Source organism: Mytilus edulis, chromosome 9 (genome assembly GCF_963676685.1).
Source record: "Mytilus edulis chromosome 9, xbMytEdul2.2, whole genome shotgun sequence".
Taxonomy (NCBI): domain Eukaryota; kingdom Metazoa; phylum Mollusca; class Bivalvia; order Mytilida; family Mytilidae; genus Mytilus; species Mytilus edulis.
Window position 1 is genome coordinate 17362945 of NC_092352.1, and position 22110 is coordinate 17385054.

Here is a 22110-nt window from a genome sequence, read left to right on the forward strand (position 1 = left end):
TTTGACGGATCAAAAATCAAAGCACACACTTTGTGCAGGATAATCTAAGGAACAATCATGCTAAGTTTTAACCAAATCCATTCAGTAGTTTCAGAGGAGAAGATTTTTTAAAGTTAGCAAATATGATGAACAAATTGTGAAAAATTGTCATTAAAGGACAATAACCCCTTAAGGGGTCAATTGACAATTTTGGTCATATTAACTTATTTGTAGATCTTACTTTGCTGATCTTTTTTGCTGTTTACAGTTTATCTTTATCTATAATAATATTCAAGATAATGACCAAAAACTGCAAAATTTCCTTAAAATTACCAATTAAGTGGCAGCAACCCAACAATGGTTTGTTTGATTCATCTGAAAATTTCAGGGCTGATAGATCTTGACCTAATGAACATTTTTACCCCATGTCAGATTTGCTCTAAATGCTTTCGTTTTTGAGATATAAGCCAAAAACTGCATTTGACCCCTATGTTCTATTTTAAGTAACGGCGGCCATGTTTTTTGACGTATCAAAAATTGAAGCGCACATTTTGTGCAGGATATACTAAGGAACAATCATGTTAAGTTTTAACCAAATCCATTCAGTAGTTTCAGAGGAGAAGATGTTTGAAAAATTGTTAACGACGACAGACGACGACGACGACGACGACGACGACGACGTCGACGACGACGGACGCCAAGTGATGAGAAAAGCTCACATGGCCTTTTAGGCCAGGTGAGCTAAAAATGCAGGACATAATTTTTTATCCTAGCCCCCCCCCCCCCCCCATAAAAATCAAATGGTAGCTCCCTTATTTATGCATTAAGCTTCATATGAATACGAAAAAGAATAGTCAGCACAATCAGAATTTCAAACCATCAAGAAGTCCTAAATCTGTTGGAATCATTGTGGTTAATCTTTATGGCCTGAAACACCGGCACTGAGAAAAAAAAAGTCCTATACACCTCAAGCCAACATGCTATTCATTTTTTTTATTGCTGTTTTATTAAGGTAGTGAGAATCATAAAAACAAGCCTGTGACTCATCTGTTTTCGTCGAAAGTTCGACATCGATCCGGCAAGGTCAATGAACTATACAAGTGTACTTAACAGCTGTCAAAATGTGGTTGACCTTGATGCTTCTTACTCTGTATACAGATGCCTCATGTTAAAAAGTTCCAATCTGTCATATGTCCATGACTTCAGTCATGGTTAAGCACCAACTTAGAGAAAAAAAAAATTATGTAACGTTAATTTTAATTTTCCTCTTTAATTATATTTAGTATGTGCTGATCTTGCAAGGTCTTTGTGCCTGTCAGACAGTTGTCATCTCACCTTGACCTCATTGCAATGAAGGTTTTAGGTGAAGATATATTAGTACTCAATAAATCAATTTTTTTGTATGAAATGATTGCAAACACCTGAAATAGGTAGGTGTCATCAAACTATGACATCATTTTCATGGTTCAGATCTTTTTCTAATACTATATGCAATAGGTAAACTATTTTTTAGTGAATAGAAATTTTTATCAGATGTACCAGGTTTCATTTGACCTTGACCTCATTCTTACAGATCACAGGTGCGGCAAGCTATATTTGATGTACATGATTGCAAGGTGTACATGTAGGCATCTGATCTCATTGCTTTCAGTTTGTTTTTAGATACTGCAAGCAAGTTGCAATTTAAATTTATGCAGATTGATTGTAAGGTGAACATGTCGGTCTCGCATGATTTATCCAACCTTGAACTTATTTTCTTGTTGAGGTTTGTTTCCAAGATGTACATGTATTTCAACCTAACCGACCTCAAACTCTTTTTTCTTGGATCATGTCTTTTTCATGTGTAGTATATGTGATACTTGTAGCGAAGCTTTATGGGACCATCAACATAAAATCAATGCAAGTAAAGCAGGCATCACATTCAGCATGTGCGATCTTAACTACAAATGTAATATAAGGAAATTTGAGAATGCTTTCATGACATAAAAGGAAATTAAAATCAACAATATATCAATAGACAAATTTTACCTATATTTAATAACTTAACAATTCCACATACAACTGGAATTGAAAAATTCCACATACAACTGGAATTGAAAATCGGGTCGCCAAAATACTTAAAAAGCATACTGCAACAAGGCAACAACCGGCACAGTGACCTATAGTTCTCACTGTTTATTATACCAGGCCTCACTGTCAAAACTTTCGAGCATGATTTTTGTACTCGAAAATCAACCAATCAAATTGCTGGATTTCATGAGCTTTTTTATAAACCATGACCAAGTTTTGAATCGAATACTGAAGCATAAAACAAACTACAGAATTAAATGGGTCGAAATTTCAAGCTGTTGGATGTGAAAAATGCTTCCACTTTACAACTTAAACTTATCAGTATCCAACAGCATTCCCTTCTACAGAAGCCAAAGAAAATTGTGTGACATACCAAAGTCTTTCAGATGGACAATGTCTAGCGACTACTATTCAAGACCTAATTATGTTTTCTGCAATACATGTGATACATGAACACTTTTTGACTCCAGACAAAAGTTTAAGAGATCAGTAATTTTTGAATCAATCAAACTACATGTAAATAAATATATTTCAACATGCAACTAGCTCATTGCATTTAACAGAAAAGATTTTAATTTCCACCTTCAAAACTGGTTTTGACAGCTTGATAGTATATTTGTAGTGCAATGACAGAAATTTGAAACAAATAATTTACAATTTTTTTTATTTTAATTTCTTTTCTTACATGTTGTGGTAAAACATGACCACTATAACAAAATAACAACAATTTGTGGTCAATGCCAGACCGGCTAAAAATGAGATGTTAAAAAAATCCTTTTACTAGTTATCTTACTAGTTGTTACATTTCTTGTTTTTATATCCTTTAATGTTATACTTACCTGACCTGATTAGTTTATTTGTCTTCTGTTGTTATATTTTTTTCACATTATTATGTCATACAGAGAAAAGACAATAAAACTATTTAACTTCCTTATAAAACATGATAAAACACTTCTTATTGTACATACATTAAAAACAAATGAACATGGATTTTTTGCAAACTGAGCACTTAAAAATGTTATTTTTATATCTTGGTAGTGCTAAATTTGACTGGACCCTATATCATATGCACAGATGAGAAAAATAACAAAATGTTATTAACTGAACAGATGAATATTTCATAAAATCATAAAAGACATCACTATGAAGAAATGAGTATTTAAGAATAATTTGTACACTTTTGTTTATTTTCTGTCAGTTGACAACAATTTTGCATGTAGAGAATGACATGACATGGGACTTACATGATATGAAATTTACAATAAATAAAGTTACATTGCAACATTGAGATAAAATCGTGAGACTAATTAGAGATTTATACTGGTGGAGGAGGGGGTATTTTGGGTGGATTACCAGCTGGTAATGGAGGTTGAGAAGAAGTATTCCACTGATTACCCCATTGCTGCTGAGTGTATTGTCCACTGTAACCATTATTATAGCCATTCATTTGGCCCTGTGATGCGTCATGTTGTGGATGACGTAAATTATAATGTCCACCTCCTTCTTGTGTTTGATTATAACTTCCACTAGACTGGCTATAACCACCACTAGTATTTCCAAATCCTTTCTGTCCTCCACTAGTATTTCCGAATCCTTTTTGTGCTCCAGATGTATTTCCAAATCCTTTTGTTGCTCCAGTTGTATTTCCAAATCCTTTCGTTGCTCCAGTAGTATTTCCGAATCCTTTTTGCCCCCCATTGCTAAATCCACTACTGCGATTTGCTCCACCAAAACTAGATCCCCCAGAGCTGGCCCCATACCCTGAACGACCCCCTGCACCTCCACCAGATCCATATGAACCACCCTTATTCCCAAACCCACCCCCACGACCCCCTCTGCTTGAATCACGATCACCAAAACGTCCTCCTCCTCCTCTCCTGTCGTCCCGTCCACCACCTCCTCCTCTACTATAACGATTACGACCTGAAAAAGAAATTTAAAATTTAAGGAAATTTACCAAAAGTAAAAAAAAATACTTGATGCAATTTCAGCAGACCAAGAAAATATTCCAATATTGACTGACAATGCAATAAATCCTTATTAGTCAAGTGTCCATTATTTTAGTTACTTTAAAATACACAAAAAATTTCAAATTAAAAATATTAGAAAGGAATCTGAAAATTCTTGGTTCAGGAAAATACAATTAAATCAGATTATTACGTCTCTGTATTTTCCTCAAGTTTAATGCCACTTTAAGATTTCTTTTCTATCAGGATAAGCACTTGAAAACTGAATTTTGAATAAATTTTCCATTATTTAAATAGTGGCACATGCATAGTATTGTATTTATAGCTGTTACTGCCTCAATATATATATGGCATTCCCAGCTTTATAAATAAAATCATGTCTAATGTTTTGTATTAATGTCAAGCTTGTAATCGACTCTAACCTCCCATTCATTCCATAGTCCTCAATGTAGGTTACAAGTTACAAGTCTACAAAAATGACTTTTTTACAGAACCATTAAAAAAGTAAAGTATACCCATTATCAAATGAAATTAAAGTTTGGATTGTTCTTTTCTCTCAGTGAAGTGGCCAACAGTTCAAGTATATTCATGACAACTAAAAAGTGGAAATTGCATCAGCATACATTAAAAAATTTTACAATTTAAGATGATTGTTGGGGGCTATTTAATTTTCTCACTACATTACGAGACAAAAGACTTAAATGTGATTATTTTTTTAAAGAATAACTTAACATGTTACAAGCAACTTATTAACTTCCTACTTTAACCTGGAAAATTAAAATTTTTGAAACGTCAGCAATGGTGCAATTTAAAATTTTCTTTGTCCATCGTACAAAAAAAACAACTGATGGTCAAAATACTTACAAGAAGAAAATATGGAAGCATCTAGAAGTCAACAAAGGCCCTTCACCAAAACAATGGTTCTGTGATCAGGCCTAATTAAAGCAAAAAGAAACAATTTTTAATGCTCCATAAAAGTTTTTAAAAATTTGGAACAAACTTTTTCTGACCATCAACTGTCTATTATAAATATTTCACATGTTCGCCTTTACTTTGGACAAGTTCATTAAATTAGATATGGGAGGGAAGGAAATGGACTTAAAATTTTCCAGACTTCCAAAATACGCTCTCAAGATTTATTGTGCTTACATTAAGTAGACCTACAAGCATAAATGGTACCCTTAATGTCAGAAACTAAAAATTTCCCTTCAACCCTCAAAAAGCATTTATAACAAATAGTCCTTATTAATGATGCCGTTCATTATTCCCCCCTTCTTTGTCTGAAAGCTCTGCTGTATTATCTCCACCTTCATACACCTGAAAACATCTATTATTTAAAGGCAATAACGAATTATCATTTCTCACAATATTTCTTATTAAAATTTATTTTGCTTGAAAATTCCATCTTCATCTCTACAATAACCTTGTTACCATCATGAAAACTTGAGCTATTTTTACAAAACAAATGATACCAACAGGAAAATATGCAATGGATTTTGGATTGCATCTCACATGTATGGACCAACATAAAATCAAGATTCCAAATTTAAGGAAGATTTTACGGAGTAACTATGTCTTTGAATTAATAAGTTTTCTGTAAAGAGGAAGTTGTTGAGCACTGAATTTTAAAAATGCATTACAAAAACATCCTCACATGATGCTCCATGCCAATTTTGTACTCATTAGAAAAAATGGACAAATATGATTGTGAGGACAAAGTACTTATCGACCACTCCTTGCAGGGCTAGGATGTCATGAACAAAGATGAAGTTACTTAATTTCGGTAAAGCCCTTCAACATTAGATTTACAAGAAAATTGCATGCTACACCAACCCTTTATAATACCATTCAAGTTAATTTATGTTACATCTTTATTACACAAAACATTTGCCTAGACGTTTACCTTTTCCTAAGAATCTGGCACTTTCTCCAAGTTGCACTAGTTTTGGATTAACTTGTTGGTTGGCTTCACGCAGTACACTTATCAAATCTGCAGCCTGTTTACAGTTATTTTGTGTGAAGAATGTGTATGCTGTTCCTGTGTTGTTTGCACGAGCTGTTCTGCCTATTCTATGAACATAGTCCTCTGATGAGTTTGGATAATCAAAGTTTATCACAAATTTGATATCGTCTACATCTGTATGTCCCAAATGTGATCAAAGCACAAAAGTGACAATAAAATAAAACAGAAATACAAATAAGTACTAGTACATTACACATGTAATACTGCAAATGAATATCAATTAGTTTAAGTATTACTATCAACTCATTTACACAAGTCTGGTTACATGGCATTTATTTACTGATAAAACATGCATACTCCCAATTATTATTTATAACGCAAAAATAGGAACGGTCATGCTGTTTTCATTCTCACCCTGGGTCTCAAGTATTTTAATACAAGGAAATGATTAGTGACTTACCTTATTCACATATCCATACCATAAATACCTGCAATCAGAATACCTTAAACCCAAGGCACGTCCAACAGAAAACAACATGAGACAAGTGGGAGCATGCAATACTGCACTTTGCTTTTGCGGCTGATGATTCATGCACTCCTTTTCCATCTGAATGCTGCATCAACACATATCCTTCTATCTCCTTAAACCCATCACATATTTATTTGTATGTCACTTGCCAAAACCTACATTCTCTTTCAAATTTAAATGTCAACATCCACAAATAGTATAACTTTGCAGTCAATATGCATATTCACAATACATAGAACTTTGCAGTCATATAAAATACATTCATAACGGATACAAGACCTTTATATTACAAAATACTTGATTTAGAATTGCACAAAAAATTTCATAAGTAACAATTAAGAACAATCAACCCCCAATATATAATGCAATACAATAATTTAGAATTGAGGGGGAGGAAAGAGATTTAATTTAACTTCTTGAGAAAGCTAAAGAATTAAAATAAAGGACAAAATAATTCATCCTTTTCTCCCCCCCAATTATCTTCTAAGTTGTTTTTCAATATTGCGCTCTGGCCAAAGTAAACATAACCAGGTGCTCCGCAGGGCGCAGCTTTATACGACCGCAGAGGTCGAACCCTGAACAGTTGGGGCAAGTATGGACAAAACATTCAAGCATGATACAGCTCTGAATTTGGATTGTGATCAAATTTTTGACATTACATGGTTTTTTTTTACACAAAACAAATGCCAAGATTTTACAAATCAATTAAAGATTTCTTCTTCAAACTTTTTAAATCTAAAATTAAATAGTTGACACAGCATAGGTTTCTGACACAGAATGAATGTGGTCTAATGAACTTAAAAGGTTTTTTTTGCCTTTGAGCAAATCACTATGCTGTTGAATATTAATCCTCTCAAAAAAATGTTTGAAGAAATTTTCTTTTTATTTATGAAATCTGAAATGAGAAAAATTTAACCCCCCCCCCTTTTTTTTCACATCCCCGTTTCCCTTTTTCAAAACTGATATCAATTCAAATTTCTAATGGAGTTTGCAACAATAACTACTCATTTAAATACATCATAAAATATTAAGATGTAAAAAAACTGCTTGTTATCACTGAATGGTAAAGATTATTTAAATTTATCAGTTGGTAGTAAAAAGTGTATATACATTGTATATTGTACATAACAAAGATTTAAGTTGATTCTGGACAAAGAAAGATAACTCCAATTAAAAAAAATTCTTGCTATTGCACAAATAGGATATTTCTTGCTTACTATTCTGGACAAAGAAAGATAACTCTAATTAAAAAAAAATTTGCTATTTCACAATATTGTGCAATTAGATATTTCTTGCCATTGCACAATACTGTGCAATTGAAAAGACTTGCTATTGCACAATACTTAATATAATAATTTTAGATCCTGATTTGGACCAACTTGAAAACTGGGCCCATAATCAAAAATCTAAGTACATGTTTAGATTCAGCATATCAAAGAGGCCCAAGAATTCAATTTTTGTTAAAATCAAACTTAGTTTAATTTTGGACCCTTTGGACTTTAATGTAGAATTTGAAATTTGAAAACAGGACCAAAAATGAAGAATCTACATACACAGTTAGATTTGGCATATCAAAGAACCCCAAGGATTCAATTTTTGATGAAATCAAACAAAGTTTAATTTTGGACCCTTTGGACCTTAATGTAGACCAATTTGAAAACTGGACCAAAAAAACTTCAATAATCAAGAATCTAAGTACATTTTTAGATTCAACATATCAAAGAACCCAACCGATTCATTTTTTGTCAAAATCAAACTAAGTTTAATTTTGGACCCTTTGGACCTTAATGTAGACCAATTTGAAAACGGGACCAAAAGTTGAGAATCTACATATACAGTTAGATTCGGCATATCAAAGAACCCCAATTATTCAATTTTGATGAAATCAAACAAAGTTTAATTTTGGACCCTTTGGGCCCCTTTTTCCTAAACTGTTGGGACCAAAACTCCCAAAATCAATACCAACCTTCCTTTTATGGTCATAAGCCTTGTGTTTAAATTTCATAGATTTGTATTTACTTATACTAACATTATAGTGCGAAAACCAAGAAAAATGCTTATTTGGGTCCCTTTTTGGCCCCTAATTCCTAATCTGTTGGGTCCTAAACTCCCAAAATAAATACCAACCTTCCTTTTGTGGTCATAAACATTGTGTTTAAATTTCATAGATTTCCATTTACTTAACCTAAGGTTATTGTGCAAAAACCAAGAAAAATGCTTATTTGGGCCCTTTATTGGCCCCTTATTCCTAAACTATTGAAACCAAAACTCCCAAAATCAATCCCAATCTTTCTTTTGTGGTCATAAACCTTGTGTCAAAATTTCATAGATTTCTATTAACTTAAACTAAAGTTATGGTGCGAAAACCAAGAAAATGCTTATTTGGGCCCTTTTTGGCCCCTTATTCCTAAAATGTTGGGACCAAAACTCCCAAAATCAATACCAACCTTCCTTTTATGGTCATAAACCTTGTGTTAAAATTTCATAGATTTCTATTCACTTTTACTAAAGTTAGAGTGCGAAAACTAAAAGTATTCGGACGCCAGACGACGACGACGACGACGACGACGACGACGCAGACGCCAACGTGATAGCAATATACGACGAAAATTTTTTCAAAATTTGCGGTCGTATAAAAACCCAATAGATAAAATAAATACAAACAGGTCTGGTACCTGCTTCGTTAGGACTGTAGTACAATATAATAAGGTACAGACGTCATAAAAATGTTCTGATGTTTTTGATTGGCCAATTAAAGCACATTTGTATGCCAAATGTTCACTGTTGAGAGCTCAAAACTGCTTGACCCCCTAATTCAAAGATCTCTCTCTTTCAGTAAACAAGACCTTTTGAATAAAGAAAGGCAGCAATAGTGATAACTAGATAAATGCTAACTTATACATGCATGTCCTATTTCTAAAGCAAATATATGAAGAGAAAGGGATAGACATCTCGTTATCACAAAAAATGTATTGGAGCGGAACTGCAATAATTGTGGTATGCTGACAGATTGCAAAGTATAAAAATAACTGAAGAAAAAAAATAGACGATTAAAATGGTCGTCCATTAACATTTGGCCATTTGTAACAGCCAGCTTGCTCTATTCCTTGTTTAACCTTTGCAACTACTCGTGTTTTGGCAAGTTTATATCTCCATACAAATACCTTCTCTGATTTGTTTACTGAGTCTTGAGGACATGTCTTGTAAAATCTACATTCCAAGCTGTTTAGGAGTGCATTCCTTGAAGGGTTTGTGCATCTGCAGTTCTAATATATATCCCATTTTAAGTTATTTTCAGGTTTCTTCTTAAGTTTTTGAAAATGCACATTCCCTCCTTTTGCATCAGTCAGTTCCACGAAGCAAAGTCTATTATTTTCCTCCTCGCCAGTACCAGACATAAGTCTATTATAAAGTTATTTCCGTTAGATCAACATTGAAAGCTGATTCAGGAACTCTTCTTTTTAAAGAGATAAGCTTCTATTCAAAAAGAAAAAGCAAAATAATAAGTCAGTATTGTGAATAGAATTAATACACGTTTGAAATTATGCAAAACCACTTACAACTTTACAAAATGGTACACAATATTTTGATCAAATGATCATCAAGACTTGTTTACTTCAAAATGACTCAATTACAGGTAAATTCAGGAATAATTTAACTCATTATATATACTTTAGTCACTAGTGACAGTTTTTGTGTACAAACCTAGACCTCTGGACGCTACATCTGTGGCTATTAGAATTGGTGTTTTTCCTACTCTAAATTCTGAAATAAAATAACAAAATACAATGATATTATTACATACACTACTTCAAAAGAATACAATATTATATCAAACAAGGCAATCAACTTTATATTCTGACAGACATATATATTATCAGTTGTTTCAAAATTATATGAGTAAAGGATACTTTACTTTGAAAAGTAATATTATCAGTTGTTTCAAAATTATATGAGTAAAGGATACTTTACTTTGAAAAGTATTATGAACAGAATATGATGAAGTATCATGATATTTTATAATTGTCGGCTCAATTTTAAGACGTTCAACATTTATGGAAAGACATCAGGATCTGTGTACAATTTTTTTTAATAATATATAATGTGGTCAGTACGTTTTATTGGAATCATCCCAGTGGCTTCGAGTTAATCATACCCTAAATCACCAGCAGCACAGACACCAAATGCAGTATAATGAATTCTCAACGGTGAAAAGACAAGAATAATTTTTGACAGTGTCTCAATTCATGTATAGTTTTTGAAAGCCATCCTTTCCTTAAAATATCCAACTGGATTGTTAAACAATTATTTAAAGCCTACCTTGTAGAACCCAATCTCTTTCTTGTTGATTTTTATCTCCATGTATACACATCACTGGCCATCTGTAAGTAAAACAAATATCTTTTAACATAAAAACATACAATAATATGATTACATTTGTAAATAAAATAGCCCTTCAGCATGTTCAGACATACTAGTTTTTTTGTCAAAGAAAACAGAAATTGCAAAAAAAAGTTTTTTTGTTAACCTGTAAAATATATAACAGGTTGTTAAGCATTTTTAAGATTATATAGCAATTACATGCTACAAATATTTGAAATAAACAATTAAAAATCAAACATTTAAGGATCAACTTTTAACATTCTGCCATTTAAAGCTGTGTTATGATTGGGAAAGAACATTTCTATAGAATTAATCAAATGCATACCCTTCTCTTCTCATTCGTCTCGTCAATTCATCAGCTCTTCTCTTTGTTTCTGTGAATACTATTGTTTTATTTTCTTTTTCTTGCATTATTTCGTCTAATAATTTCATCAATCTATAAAAAAATAAATTATATAGAAATATGACAAAACTAATATTTTATTTCCAAACAATTGGTATATTTCTTTACATGTTGGTACTGCCAAAGAAACATTCTTTCTAGTTGTTATGTAAATGAACTAGAAACAGGAAAGAAATATGTAAATATAATTACTTGTAGTCTTTTTCTGTTTCTGTACACACATCAATTATCTGTAGTATATTATGATTGGCATGAATTTGAAGGGCTCCTATATTCATCATGATGTTATCACTCAGAAATTCATCTGCTAATGTTTTGACTTCTTTTGGCCAAGTAGCACTCCACATCAAAGTTTGTCTATCGGGCTGCAAAAGATAAAAAAATATGCTTAAAGTGAACTTTTTCAATATTTTTTCATTTCACCGACGATAACTGAACAATGCACAACCAATAAAGAGATAATATTAAAAAGCTACACAATTGAATATATTAGACAAGTTTTGGAGACACCAATTTTTTTTCTCCAGTGTAGTCCTGTTTACCTTTTATTTCTTTTTATGCACAAGGTTTTCTTTTCTTTTATAACAAACTACTGTGCAGTCAGAATAAAATTAAATCAGTGCACTTAAATTCCAAGTTTAAACTTGTACTTTTAACCTGCAGAAATTCTAGATGTTTAAGAGCAATTTTTGTATAAAATAAAGTGTTCTGCAATAAGTAAACAAGAGTGCACACGCTGAAATGTCTCGCCTTCTATACTAATCATTGATGTTATGCTGATAGTCCCAAGTATAAAGCTTAGTTTTATTACAACTGTCTCATAAACTTAACATTAACCAAGATAACTAAACAAAGACCAATGAACCTTGAAAATGAGGTCAAGGTCAGATGAACCATGCCAGGCAGACATGTACAGCTAACAATGCTTCTATACAACATATATAGTTGACCCATTACTTATAGTTTAAGAGAAATAGACCAAAACACAAAAACTTAACACTGTGCAATGAACTGTGAAAATGAGGTCACCGTCAAATAAAACCTGCGCGACTGACATAAAGATCATAAAATATTTCCATACACCAAATATAGTTGACCTATGGCATACAGTATTAGATAAAAAGACCAAAACTCAAAATCTTAACTTTGACCACTGAACCATGAAAATTAGGTCAATGTCACATGACATCTGCCCGCTAGACATGTACACCTTACCATCATTCCATACAACAAATATAGTAGACCTATTGCATAGAGTATGAGAAAAACAGACCAAAACACAAAAATTTAACTATAACCACTGAACCATGAAAATGAGGTCAAGGTCAGATGACACCTGCCAGGTGGACATGTACACCTTACAGTCCTTCCATACACCGAATATACTAGCCCTATTGCTTATAGTATCTGAGATATGGACTTGACCACCAAAACTTAACCTTGATCACTATTCCATGAAATGAGGTCGAAGTCAAGTGAAAACTGTCTGACGGGCATGATAATCTTGCAGGGTACACACATACCAAATATAGTTATCCTATTACTTATAATAAGAGAGAATTCAACATTACAAAAAATTTGAACTTTTTTTTCAAGTGGTCACTGAACCATGAAAATGAGGTCAAGGACATTGGACATGTGACTGACCGAAACTTCGTAACATGAAGCATCTATATACAAAGTATGAAGCATCCAGGTCTTCCACCTTCTGAAATATAAAGCTTTTAAGAAGTGAGCTAACACCGCTGCCGCCGCCGTATCACTATCCCTATGTCGAGCTTTCTGCAACAAAAGTTGCAGGCTCGACAAAAACAGGAAAATTCATACAAGGATATGGTTTCAAATCTTTGTTCACATAGAACAAATTATTTTATCCAAACACCTTTGAGGCATTTTAAAAATTTAGCTGGAAAAACAATCAAAATTAAGAATGAAACAGGGAATGTCTCAGCAGAAAACAGTCCATGACCTGGCACCATTGGGTCTATGATTTAACTAAGATTGAAGATAAAGTTACCACTGCATTCACTACTTACTCTAATTTGTTCTACAATTTTTCTGATTTGTGGTTCAAATCCCATGTCCAACATTCTGTCAGCTTCATCTAGTACTAAGTATGTACATCTTTTCAATGTTGTTTTTTCTGCCTCCAGTAAATCTATTAATCTGCCTGGAGTGGCTATACATATTTCAGATCCTAAGAATGAGCAAATTGATAATATTAAAACATCATCTACAATAACTGTTGTCCAAGATTGTTTGCTGCTGGATTGATACATAACAATATTTGAATTGAATAATCTTTAAAGTCTGACATATATCTATGAAAGAAGCATTATATTTTTTTTGTTCTCCAAATTTGAACATCAAAAAGGAAATCAGCTTGTTTATAAACTTTCTAATTGCACTTTACTAGATTTTTTTCAAAAAGCTGAAGATGAAATACAATCAAAACTTTCTGATTTGTGATTCTATTTAAATAAACAAGACTGGCACTTGAACATAAGGTAGACATTACAAACCTCTTTCTAAATCTCTGATTTGTGGTCCTTTGGGAGATCCACCATATACACAAACATTTCTGATCCTTGATTGTCTTCCGAATTCGTTAGCAACTTCCTGTACTTGTTGGGCAAGTTCTCTTGTTGGCACTAAGACTAGAACCTGGAAAAAGTTTTTGGTGATAAAACGGGCACTCAAAAATAAAAGAAAATGGTTCCTGTGCTTCAAGTTTGATTAATTTCTTGGAATTGCATTCAGTGTGAAACATGATCTGAATACCTTTTAACAGATACTGTTACTAAATTCCATCTTAGAGGATTTCTGTCAACTTTGGCTTTCCAGCTAATTAATAAATATCAATCGTTTTTGAAAATTTTCTGCAGTGTAACCTAAATAAAGCTATCATATTTTTTTCTTATTGATCTACTACAAAATTGTGAATTGTTCATGCTAGGATGAAGAAATTAAAAACAAGACTTAAATCAATTCTCAACAATACACTTACAATTGGTCCATCTCCTCTTAGTAGATGTGGCTGATTCATTATGTGTACAATGGCTGGTAACATGAACTGAAAGTAAACAGTGGAATCTTATCAATAAAAGGACTTGTTCACAGATCTTCACACAATGGAAAGTAAATGTATACATTAGATTGGCTTCTCAAAGAAAAGAAATATATCACTTTATTAACCGTGTTTTAATCATTTTAGTTTACAAGTTTTTCTTTCTATTTCGTTTCACCCCAGATCTGTATTAATAATTTAATGATGCTTTAACAATGTTTTAAGTTTGACCTACCCCTGCAGTTTTTCCTGAACCAGTTTGTGCGATTCCAACCATATCTCTGCCGCTTAGTGCAGCAGGCCATCCAACAGACTGTATAGCTGTTGGGCTTACCCAATTTTGTCTTTGGATACTCTGCATAACATAATCTATTAAACAAAAATTAATAATAATCACACATATAATACCATCCCTTATAGCAAAATTATAAATAAATTAAATGTTATCTTATTACCATAATAAATTTATTAACCATATGAAATTATCATTTTTTTTTTCCCTCCAGTTGACAAGTCTTCAAATTGACACCTTATTTTTTCCGTTTATTTGCAAATCATTACTGCATTTTTCCTAGTGACAAATTACCAGTTGTATAGGAATTTATGGAACACCAAACCTCAACACAAGTTTTAAGTGAGATTTACATAGGTATATATATATAAATGCATGAATTATTCTGTGCATTTCATTTTGCCATGAAGACTATTGTTTTAGCTGCCCTCACGTTAACTTATTTTCTGATTGGACTATGGGGCTGCTTGTCCTTAACCCTTAGACTGCTGCATTGATTTCTATTGTACTTTTGTGTAATGCTGAGTAAAATTTTAATCACTGATGAAATAAACATGTTCACTTACAATTGCTGTATCTTTGTAAATATTGAATATTCATCAATAAAAGTTATATAAAAAAGTATTGTTAGATTCTGTATTTTTAATTTATTTTATTTTTGTGTGAGTCTCTGGTCATGTTTTACCTGTACAGGTGCGAAAATAGGTAAACAAAGGTAAACTTATTTTTTCATGTTTTATTAAACGATCCATCAATGTAAAAGTATCCATGACTTCAGAATTGAACCAATATAGTTTAAAATCTCTTTTAAGAACTAAGTTCCATTGTGATTATCAAAAAATAAAAGTTTCTTCTCAGACCAACGGCCTTTTTTATGCAAATATTTTCCGGTATTTTCCTCCAACTTCACTGCGCCGACTTTTACTTCCATGTACAAATATATTTACACGACAAGTTCATTTTTAAAGCTTTCATCGATATATAATCTTGACAAACTTAAAGTTCGGGTCTATCGATGTTAGTCAATATTGATTCACATTTGAAAGGCGAAATGATAAACATCCTGTTTCATGTCATCCATTTTGAACAATGTCTGGGAATCCCCGTAATTCTCGCTTTAAAAGTCTTCTGTTTGCAGTTTTGATAGAATACTTCCATTTCTGTCTATTATATCTTCGGTTCTCGTCCAAATCCTTTTAATCGTCCGCCACTGTTAAATCGTTATCATTGAAATACTTCTGAACGTGTTGGCCATTTCTCCAAACAATGTCCGCCATTTTGTCACTTTTTTCATCAAAAATTTTCACTTTCGGTTTATCGCTTATACCTGATTAAAAGTCAAGAGACACTCGAAAGAACGCAGATTTTAAGCCAATCAGAATCCATACAAGTCTAAACTGCCGCAATCTCATGAATATTGACTCCGCCCATTCCATGGTAACTGTGTAAACAAACGAGTACAGAAAACGACTATAGTCGCGAGTAGCAGTAGCGGACTGTCTTATCGGAACGACAATAGTCGCGCGTAGCAGTCTAAGGGTTAAGTAATCAGTGATTTTGCTAGCGCTCGTCACTTTCGTATTTTACGAAAGGGTTTTCTCATTGACGAAAGTATTTCAAATCAATTTCGTCACTTTAATTTTGAAAGTGTAAAAAAAATTTCACAATAAAAACTATAAATCTACCTGTCTTCATGTTTTTGACAAGTTTATGACCTCCAGGTAATTAACATTTTCAACAGGTGTTACAAGTTGTGATTACAACTAATCCGCTTATCGCCATCAGATGGGTCACTTATCCGTAATTGAATGACCATCATAATTATTTCCCCAGGAAAATCAGTCAGTCGGCATTTCAACAACCAGGAGTATAATTTCGTCATTTAATCAAAAATGTAACAACCCGGACAGTTCGCATTTGAATTTCAATATTTCCCAAACGATCACAATCTGAAGTTAGTTTGTCGTAGATTCGTCATTCGAAGGCATTTTCGTCATATTTGATTTAAATTTTCATCAAAAACTTTCGACAATTTCCATTTAAAATAAAGAACTTTCATGTGTTTATTCAAAAAGTTCACGAGAAATGATTTAAACAGGTGCTTCCTGTATTGTGTTCTACGCATGCGTGAAAGTATCCTTTTGACTATTAAATGTTGTATTTGTGTTTGCTTGACCCATATGGGTGTATTTTTGCAAATAAAATTATCACTATTTATAGACATTTAAAAAAATATATCTCTTACTAAAGGAATTTAAATCGAAAAATAATAATATCCCGATGAATCCGGACTCGTTTTGAATTTATTATCCACGTGTCACTTCCCGTTTTCGTTTCATTTTAAAACCGAAAGTAGTAAACGTGATCTATTGTTGATTTGTTTACAACCTCCTTTCAGTCATTATAATCGTTCCAAAAAGGATATAATACATTTCCAACTTGATAGAAATGATATCCAAATATCGACTTAGACGTTTTATAAGGATAATGATTATGCAGTGAAATAATCATTGCAAATTAATTTCTGCTGTGATTCCTTGTTTAAAAAAAATAGAATCCAACTTTTGTTGTTCAGGAATGACCCCTGGAATAAACTGAAGAGAAATTGTGAACTAAATTTGTGGATTCCATGTCAGAATCTTTCATAATAATGGCCAATACAGTCAAATCATACAATAACTGCCAATCATGCTGGTGCCTCAATCCCTTAAAATCTTACCAAGTCAAAAGATGAAGCTAGTAATATACATCATTGTTCTATTGCTTATACACAAAATAATGTTGATTTTAATAGCGTGCAAAAGTGACTAAAGCCCTCAAAATCCTAGCTTAAACCCTGAGTAATATCAGAAATTTTCTGGTTACCTTTATATCATCTTATTTCCAACTTTATTTGGATATTAGCATAGACGATAGATTATGACAAGAACATGCATTATCGATATGCTTTACTGTGCCTCAAAGCAATTATTCACTTGAATTTATCACTTAAATGCTACAACATATGAAATTACCTGGAAAAGTTGCTTCTTCAAACTGTAATACTGGTTTGGGTAAATCATTTCCTTTAACTGAAATCTGCTTTGATGTGTAGTAGGTCATAATTTCATGCTGCAAAAATAAAACAGACTTTTAATGCTTTAACTGAACCTTCACAAATTCAATTCATGTCTTTCATCAGTTTGTCAATATATGCGAACAAGGTAAAACCTGTATCAGCATTGTCCTTCACAACTACAGGTAGGTATTCATGTGTGTCAAGTTGACCTTGCCCTTTAACATACAGGATCCAGATGATCTGGTCACTCAATAAATTACACAATAGGAAAATCAAGTATCATATTGGTAAACAAGAGGCTGTCACAACGACAGCAAACCGAATTTATTAATATTTATTTGTGTCCTGGCGATATCACTAGAACCATTACTGATGAATGGTGAAAGTGAAAATCTTCAATATCAAATTTGACCTCCATTTTGTCATCAGTATCAACATCTTAAAATTTGAAAAGCTTAGATTGAATAGTTCATGAGTAAATGCAACAACGTGAATGGAAACGCCATTTCACAATCTTTCAAGAACCACAACTCCTGAACGGTAAAAGTCAAAATCGTCATTATTGAACTTGACCTCTAATTTGCCATCAGTAACAACATATAAAAATTTCAAAAGCTTTGGTTGAATGGTTCATGAGAAAATGCACAGACACAACTGGAAACGCCATTTCTCAATCTTTCAAGAACCACAACTCCTGAACGGTAAAAGTCAAAAATCGTCATTATTGAACTTGACCTCTATTTTGTCATCAGTAACAACATATTAAAATTTGGGAAGCTTTGGTAAAACAGTTCATGCGTAAATGCACGGACACGACTGGAAACTCCATTTTTCAATCTTTCAAGAACCATACATTTTAACTCCTGAACGGTAAAAGTCAAAATCACCATTATTGAACTTGACCTCAATTTTGTCATCAGTAACAACATATTAAAATTTGGAAAGCTTAGGTAGAACAGTTCATGTGTAAATGCACGGACACGACTGGAAACTCCATTTTTCAATCTTTCAAAAACCATAACTCCTGAAGGGTAAAAGTCAAAATCGCCATTATTGAACTTGACCTTTATTTAGTTGTCAGTATCAACATATTAAAATTTTAAAAGCTTTGCTTGAACGTTTCATGAGTTAATGCACGGACAACATTTAATTGCCGCCCGCCCGACTTCCCAAAATCAATAACCGACATTTTTGTCACAAAAATCAGGTTAAAAATGAGTTTTCTATATTATTTTTGATTTGTTGTTTCAGTTAGGGGTTGGAATTTGCAGTGAATTTTCATTTTCAAATATTTAAATTGATACCTACAATTGGTAAAATTATGTTAATTAAGGAAATACCTGTTGTCGTGCTGCAACATTTGGATGTTCTTTGTAGAAATTTTTCTCAAAGGTCATAAGGCGGCCCATGTCCCATTTAGGTTTATGTAAGTTTGCTCCTGGCTGATCATTTTTATTTCTCTGTCCTCCACCAAAACTTCCGCCACGTCCACCAAATCCTCCTCCCCCACCACCTCTTCCTCCTCTGCCTCTACCACCATAGCCGCCTCCACCTCGTCCACCACTACCACCATCTCTAAAGTTATGACTGGTTGATCCAAATGCTTTTGGGAGGTCACTTCCACCATAGTCTCCATATCTAAATAAAATTTATTATATTTGCATTAATCTAAACAAACAAAACAGAAACTGTATAAAATTTTCAATTATTTTAAGTTAAATAAATTTATCATTCCTTACAACTTATACATGTGAACATGTTTGAAACTTTTGTGGTGTAAACACAACCATACTTTTTTAATTCTATTAAATATGGCCATACTAATATACAGTCTTCATGCTTAAACTCAAGTCCTTCAGCTTTAGCTTGTAAAATTATGTCTACAAGCCCAAAGAATCCAACTCAAATTTAAAACCAGGTGCTCCGGAGGGCGCAGCTTTATACGACCCCAGTGGTTGAACACTGAATAGTTGGGACAAATTTGGTCACAATATTCAGGCTTGATTCTGTCTGAATTTTGATTGTGATCAAATTTTTGACATAATATAGGTTTTTGTCACAAAATTAATGTGGTCAAAGATCTAACAAATCTATTGCACAATACTGTGCAATTGAAGATTTCTTCTTGAAACTTCTATAAAAAAAGGAAGCCCTTCAAAAAATGGTAAACAAAAAATCCCTCCAACTTTTTGAACCCCCCTTGGAGCAATAACCCTTAAACTCAATCCCATGCTTTCCATTGCAGTATTAAACCTTGTAGTACAATTTCAGAGAGATCCATACACTTAAACACAAGTTATTGTCATGATTGTTAGGAAACTAGAATCATGCTTCTTTTTGGCCCCTAATTCCTACATATTTTGGACAATTAACCCAAAACTTAATCCCAGCCTCCCCTTTGTTATATGGTACATTGTGGTACGATTTCAGAGAGATCCATACAATTACACATAAGTTATTGTCTTGAAACTAGAAAAAAGTTTGTTTTGACCCCTTCTTGGCCCTTAATTCCAAAACTTTGGCTCCATGACCCCTAAAATGAATCCAAACCTTCTACTTGTGGTTTTAAACATTGCGGTATGATTTTAGAGCAATTGAAATACTTCTACACAAGTTATTATCCTGAAACTAGAAAAATGCTTGTTTTGGGCCCCTTAATCCTAATCAGTTGGGACCATCATCCCCAAAATCAATCCCAACCTTCATTTTGTGGTATTGAACATTCTGAAAAAATTTCATAAAGATCTTTTCACTTAAACTATAGTTATTATCCGGAAACCAATGTGTCTTCGGACGACGACATCATACCAATATACATGTACAATCCCAAAAACTTTTTGGGGTCGTATAAAAAGCGTCTGGCTTGTGGACTCGAAAGTTAAGCGTGAAGGCTGCCAAAATTAAATTTTTACTCCAATGTTGAAAGAAACTTTATCCCCCATTTTAAATGAAGACCACCTTTTGTAGTTATCCCTTACATGATGAAGTTTCCCCTTTTTCATTTAAAAAGGGGGGAAAATTTATCATAAAAGGGACAACTACAAAAGGTGGTTTTCTAATTTTTAATAATAAAGCCATTACAGGAAATAGAAGTTGATAAGGCCACAATTAAAAATATTTTGGTTTGCCCAAACCCTACAAGGTTGAGACAGTGGGTAGGTAGGTATTTTTTTTTTTTTTTAAGAAATTGAAGTACATTGTATCGGATGTTTATTAGTCTTCATGCCTATCTGATTAAAAAAACCTTCTTCTAATCAGGACAATAACAGAATTTGAGTAGGCAGTTTTTTCTGGGTAGGTAGGGCAAACAAATCTATTCTTTTTTATGGCCTAAATATTCCAAATTTCAGGGACATGTATTCTTTGAGAAAAGTTTCAACAAGTTATATAACTACCATGCAGTCCAGTGTATTTGGCACCTAACTTGTGACAAAAGACTTCACACAAGATTTTTTTTAATTATTAAATATAACTAAACTTACAATGTCAATGGAGGTTTGAACGTCCGGTTATAGTGATCATGCACACCTGTCGTGATCATTAATTTTTTTAAATTGCGAAAAGAATGTTGAACAATCTTAGACAGTGTGATTATGTTCGTCCTTAAAATATATAAAAACTAATTTAATATACCTAGGGGAACTCATTCTTTTGTAGACAAATGTTTTAATGCGTTCAAAAATTTATGCAAGGAACTACTTCTCATAATGTCTGAACAATCGTCATTTTTTAGAACTGAATTACTGAAAGCAAGAAATATTAATAATTACCCTTTACGGTCTGATCGTCCAGAATTGTGGTCTCTTCCTCTGTATGACATAGTTTGTGTTTTGTTCTTCAAATTAGTTCTTAATGTAATTTCTTGTTTGGAGGTCTTCTTCCTCACTGTACGTCCGTTGTTCAATGGACTCAAAAAGAACGCATGAGTGTCTGTATTAATGCGCGTAAATTACGTCATTCATTTGTTGATTCTATGTTCCATTAGGTAACCAGAACCTCACTCTTTGGTTATAGTAAGTAAATTTTATTTAGAGTCGGTATATAAATACATTATACATATAGCTGAGACTACTTTATTGAATCATTTAGGCAGCAACCATTTGATTTTCTGGGGGAGGGCTATGGATTTTTTTTCTGGACAAACTTTTTTTTTCGCCTGCGGCGAAAAACAATGGGTTTTTTTCGGGACAAGTCGAAGACAATTTTCTTCTTTCAATTTTAGCATTACATATAGTGGCAGCTGAGGGGGAAACAAACAATTTTTTTTCTCAGAATCAAAAACAATTTTTTTTCCAAAAAAAATCCATATAGCCCCCCCCCCCCCCCCCCCCGAAAATCAAATGGTTGCTGCCTTACTGTCTCACTATAACTTTTAGACAAAAAAATATCAATTTGTACA

The 22110-nt window shown here is 32.9% G+C and overlaps 1 protein-coding gene across 2 annotated transcripts; it reads right to left on the minus strand.

The window, feature by feature from the left end:
* Positions 1 to 2696: 2696 nt before the first annotated feature.
* On the minus strand, positions 2697 to 21665 carry LOC139489593 (probable ATP-dependent RNA helicase DDX5). Of its 2 annotated transcripts, XM_071276178.1 has the most exons (14): positions 21482 to 21662; positions 19052 to 19349; positions 17668 to 17764; positions 14597 to 14730; positions 14302 to 14367; positions 13817 to 13958; positions 13331 to 13491; positions 11487 to 11659; positions 11217 to 11327; positions 10829 to 10890; positions 10214 to 10273; positions 5920 to 6153; positions 4881 to 4951; positions 2697 to 3972 (listed from the first exon to the last, which is right to left on the minus strand). In XM_071276178.1, exons 1-13 carry the CDS (start codon positions 21529 to 21531, stop codon positions 4923 to 4925), a joined length of 1617 nt encoding a protein of 538 aa, XP_071132279.1. In that variant the 5' UTR covers positions 21532 to 21662; the 3' UTR covers positions 2697 to 3972; positions 4881 to 4922. The 2 variants fall into 2 exon arrangements, with proteins under 2 accessions (XP_071132279.1, XP_071132278.1); XM_071276177.1 differs by lacking the exon at positions 4881 to 4951 and having other exon boundaries at positions 21482 to 21665.
* Positions 21666 to 22110: the final 445 nt, after the last annotated feature.